A 6,000-nucleotide genomic window follows, 5' to 3' on the forward strand; every position below is an offset into this window, starting at 1 on the left:
CTCTACAAGTTCTGTTGCCATGTTATGCAAAACATCTGAAGTATGATTGGCGGCAGACTTTAAGACAACTTGTATCATTTCTTCAATGCAAGATCTATGCGATGGACTGACATCCCATTCAGGGTGTGTTCCCACCTTGTGCTGAGAGTTCCTGGGATCGGTTCTGGATCCACAGCAACTCTGACCAAGATAAAGCAGGTACTGAATATGAATGAATGAATGAATGAATGAATGAATGAATGTATGAATGAATGACGATATATGCACATTTACATTTTCGCTTGCTATACTGTATCTATGCAGTGTGAAACGGTGTCAGACCCACTAGAAAATAAACCAAACCTATCAATTTGACTCTGATTCAGAGGTAGTCATTCTTAGCTGTGTCTAATAGGTGAGACAGCATCCTATTAGTGGAACCTGTTGATGATCTCCTTGACAACCACATATCGTGACTCTGAAATAGCCTTTTTGTAACACTATGAAAAGTTTGTATCCATCTCCCAGCTTTGTGCTCTTCTGCCACACACAGCACCATGAATCAGGCCTACTTCTGCTCCATAAGGGTTAGAAAAGCGTGGGAAGTAGGTAGAATGATGTGCTCATTACCCATCTTCTCTCCATCTTCCAGGAGGTGCGGTTCTGCTCTGTTCTGTTTACTGCACATTTCTCTAGCTCTACGTAAATTATTCTCTCTCTCTCTATGGCCACATCCCTGCAGACAATGTTCCTGAAATAATGTGCTCGTCCTCGATCTGAACACCCAAGATGTTTGCCTGTGTGCAAGAGGTCACAGAAATCCAGGGTATCTCCTCAAAGTAGGACAAGCTTCAATGTCTGCAATTCACCCAGAGGATGAAGAAAATGAGAATCATTAACCCTATCAAGCCACATCGTTATATCTTTTACCTGGTGCTGGAGATCCAGAAATGTGAATCATATTTCTTTTGACACATTTAACAGGAAAAAAAAAAACTCTCTTTTGACCAGCTGTGATGGTGTGTTTCTCTTTGGTGCATTATCCCTAAGAGACAGATCTATCCTGGGCTGAAAAGGAGGCGTATTGATTTCATGTTTGTTACTTGTCTAAATGGCGTAGCCCTTTTGCCTCTCTTCTTCGTTCTTTCCACCTTCCATTCATCCTCTTTTCCTTTCTCTTTGATTACTTTCCTCAGCACTAACGCTAAATCTTACCCACTTCCTGTTAGCCATCAATCATCGCTCCCCCTTTCCTCGTGCTGCAGCCTCTCAGAGTAATTAGAAGTGAAATCCAGTGAAAGACAGGTGAAAAGCATTCACGTGAACAGGACGAGAGAGATTTAGAGTTGCACATCAACAAACACAGGCATGTTTAAGCCTCTGGCACAAGGATGACAGTAGACCAGTAGGCTACTATTGATAACATGCTGCAATACATATGTGTGTGTGTGTGTGTGTGTGTGTGTGTGTGTATCTGGCAGATAGAGTGCGAGCTGCTAGAACCTCTTTGGGAGGATAAGGTTTGCTCTGCACTGCCCTGCTGCTGATGAGACCAGATGGTGCTCTCATTAAAGAAATTACAGTAAAGCTTGATTGAGAAAGTGGCACGTGACGCATGGGATCATTATGCCATGCCAAGAGTCCAAAAGATCATGGAGACTGTGCAACTGTTCATAATGTGATGAATTATTCAGCTGATACTTACTGAAAACATGACTTTTTTCAGTGCCGTGGTTTTGTCGTGACAATTCCGACTGACCTGTTTGATTAATTATGGAGCACATTGTCATAAAAATTCATTTAAATGTCTGTTGTTCCCAAAGGAAATATCTGACTACATTTAAAGAAAAATGCACATTGTGATGGCTCACATATTACCTAGATTGCAGGAATATCATAAATGTACAATGGCTTCCCAAACCCCAGCATCTAAATCCACCTAGTAAAGGTCTTCTGGTGTCAACCAGATCTCAGCATGTGGTGTGATTTGGAACGAGAAGCTTGTGCCGTTAGAGTATCAAGGTGCGTCACACCACCATGACATGCATTAAGTTTAAATATACATATCAAATGAACACTTTTTTCGCATCTTCTGGTTTTTCAACCGACTTGTCTGCTGGACAACTACAAATAAAAAAAAAAAACGAAACAGCCTGGACATGAAATCTGCTTGTCCCAGGCGCCCAGGCTACTGATTTGTCCACCTGTCTGAGTAATCAATAGTTATCTCTGGACATGCTGTGGAATGAATGGCTTGTGTCCTTTGTTCAGTGCAAGATCTGTGTCATGTCAGTCAACAGCACATGTATTCATGGCACTAAAATAATTCTAAAAAACTGTGCTCTTTTTAATCGGCCACCGCTTCAGACCCAAAGATGGTGGTTGTGTGGTTTTTAGCACCTGCATACGATTGGTATCAACAGTAACTAACAGGGGGGGTACACACACACTGTCTAGCCCATTGGTGATGTCTTTGTGCAGTCAAACTCAGCAATCAACACTGTGGTATTTATTACTCAATCTGAATTTCACAATCTTTTCTCACAACTGTGTAGCATGAACAAAAAGAAATACTTTCATGTTTTGTTGCATAGAGTTTCATTCATCTTCCGTAAGTGTTTTATCCTTCCAGGGTCGCAGTGGATCCAAAGCCTATCCCAGGAACACTGGGTGTGAGGTAGGGATACACCCTGGATGGGACACAAGCACCATGCACACACACATTCACACCTAAGGGCAATTTAGAGTATTGGCATGTTCTTTGGAGGTAGGAGGAAACCAGAGAACCTGGAAGAAACTCACGTGAACACAAGGAGGACATGCAAAAACTCCACATAGACAGTTACAGATGCTCAAAACCAGGGACAGTGGAGCTGTGAGGTGAGTGCATTGCTAATGCTTTTAAAATGTCATGTTTTTGTAAGCAACGGGTTGAAATTAAAATCATTACAGTGTGGATTTTCCATCTGCTGGTTGTTGACAAAATTGAATGTGCCCTTTCGTCAGTAATTTAATCACAGCCAGTATAAACTGATTCAAACAGTCGATCAGATATTAGAACGTTAATCCAAGCACTTCTTACATGGAGAACGTGATGCTGCTGCACACTGTAAAGATTTGAAGAGAAACGCAGTTGCTTTTCCTGTCATCATTCTCAAATTTGGTCACCCAATTGAATTGAACTGGTAGAAAATAAATTCTTTCAAGAATCACAAAGCATCTATCTGTCCTTCCTGCTTTTGAAAAACCCACAAGATGGAGATAATCTGGCACCATTACTCACAGCTTATCCTGTCCATCTGCAACCAGGTGATCAGCTTCAAAAGCCCAATCAGGGTACCATGTGCTCCCATTCCCCCTACTTAACACCAATCAGCGTGGACGGCAGATACCACACCATCTGTGCCTCAATTAATAGCCTCTTGCCCTTATGAGCCCCGCCAACCACCAGGTGCCACCATGCCAAATCCCCCTAATGGCCTTAATCAAAGTGTCAAAAGTCCTGCTGCCTCAAGGACTCCTCAGGAAAGCAAGCTGATCCTGTGGTTGCTGAGTGAGAAGAGTGAGATCTTTGACAGAGAGAAGTAACTGAGATGATGATAACTGGTAGAGAGTCTGTGGTTAGAATCCCAATTGGTGCACTGCAGCCACGAGTCCAAAGATGTACCTTTCTAAAAGTACCTTAGGGCTCTAAAGAGGTCAGACTATTTGTGGTGGTGCTCATTAGTTCAGGTGTTCTACACTGAGGAAGCACCTATAGATATAGGTACCATGGTCCACAATCAATCATGTACAGCAGCCTACTTTTATCCTAACAGGTCGTCCAAGTGAACTAAATAATCGAAGATTTCATATGTAAGTGAGTATTGATGATATGAAGTGAGAACGATGGTATCTTGCTGAATACACACTTTGAGCACCTTACAAACGAAGTGCGCATTGAACAAAAAGGACAATGTTAAGCGTATATTAAAAACTCAAACATAGTCTCTTATGGCATGAATTGAAAAGATCTTCCTGCTTTGATATAAAATGAATCACTGAGGATCACGTGATGTTGAGGCTTTTTAAACAATGAACAGAATTAATTATGGAAGCAGTTTCTCTGTGTTTGCTGAGAGACAAAATTAAACAGCTTGATTGTTATGTATCAAGCATTCAGAATACAAGAAAAAAAAGGTTTAGATTAGATTTAGTGCTTTACAAATGCCTAAGGGTTTTTTTTCATCTCTGGGATTTTCATTCAATTGCCTTTTTCTACCTGGCTGGAAGTTGTAATTAAACACTTAGCCAAGCTTTTTCTCTCGCTCTTAAAAACCCAATATGTAGGAATTGAGTTTGTATTGATACCTGCAGAGAGATTACCCAAGGAAAACATTAAACTGAGACTCCACTGATTGTGATACAATTAGTGAGACATTAAAAGCCATTGAAAGCCTTGATGATTCCTCGAATAAAGGTTGAAATCTTAGACAGCACAAAACAGTGTAGAGATATTGGCATTGCAAAGGCTGATTGTGATTGGTTACAAGTGATGTATTGTGCAAGACTTATGCCTGGAGATGCAGGAAAGTTGCACGTGCTCAAATAAATAGAAAGAAAATGTGGACACAATACAATCACCACTATTCAGGTTGCTGTGATCTGATTTGTGAATTGAGTGCTGTCTAAACAAGCAGTACAGAAACAACTTTTATGACAAGGTATTATAGGCTTTAACATGCAATATGTATATTTGAGCACAGTAACCTATGAAATGTAAAAATAAATAAATAAATAGTCCATTGAATATGCATTTTAGAAGCTAAAAGTGATTTAAAGGCGTTTGGAGGGGTATGTGGCTGTGTTTGCAAACTACTGTGCTCTTCAGGGAGCATCCACGAAGTCGATAGAGGAAATAAGTGGAACTGAATAAATGATCGAATTAGACACTGAGCCGTTTAAGGGAGACCGGGTTGCCAGATTGGGTATATTTAACTACAAACCAGGAACAAAGTGTATATTCGATAAAAAAAAATTGCAATATCATTTAAAAAAAGTGTATGAAATGAACATGCATCAGATCATCCCAATTGATCTGCATAATTTAAATCCATGTTCAAGTCCAATGTGTGGGAAAAAAAAAACAATCTGGCAACCTTTCCAACAGGTTTTTCACAAGTCGTCTTTCTGTCTGTGCAGCCTGCTTGAGAAACCAATTAGTCAATTAAAAATATTAAAATAAATATATAAAAGCTCTTACCACCCCCATATCCATCTGCTCGGTTGTGAGAGATGGAGCAGCGCGAGCCTGCGACGCCAACCAGAGGATAGGCACGAGGAGCATCGTGAGATGATGCACAATCCAAACACTCCACTTGGAAAATGAACTGAGAGAATACATATCCACCCAGAGCAGTTCACATCCACCTCCAGAGCCCTGGCATGCAGGCTACACACACCGGATCAAATGTGCATTACGAGCTGATTGGACTGAGCTACCTCACTGTGGCGCGCGAACACGTGAAGCACATATCACGCAGAGCTGAGGACAGAGACAACACAAACCAATTCATATCCAATAAGGGGGGGAAAAAAATGTTTTTTCTATATATGTCCTGGGCATTCAGGAGTGCATTGGAAGTGTCTCCGGATAAGCATGAGGGCTTCTCAGTGGTGTTCTTCTCTATAAGCTACTTTTCCGGAGAGTAAACGCGAGCAGGCGGCAGTGAAGAGGCAGCTGCAGGCATCCCGTTTAAAACTGAGCTGAGGCGGAGGCGCAGCTGCGCTCGAGCTCTTTCTCCTGCGCGCGGCAAAGAGTGAGTGGCGCGCGCTGAGAGGGATCAGACACACCGCGTGTGTGCGTGTGTGTGAGTGCGTGCGCGCGCGCGCGCCCGTGCGCGTGTACATGTGGGCATGGTTTATTATCTTGGTATATTTGACAGTTCTGATCTTGTGGGGACATTTGCCTGGTCCCCACGAGGAATACTGCTTTGTGTGACAACACACACACCTACACATGACCCTAACTGGGTCTTTTAA

At 41.9% G+C, this 6,000-nt stretch overlaps 1 protein-coding gene across 1 annotated transcript in view; it reads right to left on the minus strand.

Moving 5' to 3' along the window:
- Positions 1–5,793, minus strand: part of mmp17a (matrix metallopeptidase 17a) — a 75,516-nt gene extending 69,723 nt beyond the window's left edge. Inside the window, exon 1 of the mRNA XM_026929063.3 lies at positions 5,222–5,793. Coding sequence (XP_026784864.3) covers positions 5,222–5,362 — 141 coding nt within the window. The 5' untranslated portion in view covers positions 5,363–5,793. The remainder of the gene's footprint in view (positions 1–5,221) is intronic.
- Positions 5,794–6,000: the final 207 nt, after the last annotated feature.

Source organism: Pangasianodon hypophthalmus, chromosome 15 (genome assembly GCF_027358585.1).
Source record: "Pangasianodon hypophthalmus isolate fPanHyp1 chromosome 15, fPanHyp1.pri, whole genome shotgun sequence".
Lineage (NCBI taxonomy): Eukaryota > Metazoa > Chordata > Actinopteri > Siluriformes > Pangasiidae > Pangasianodon > Pangasianodon hypophthalmus.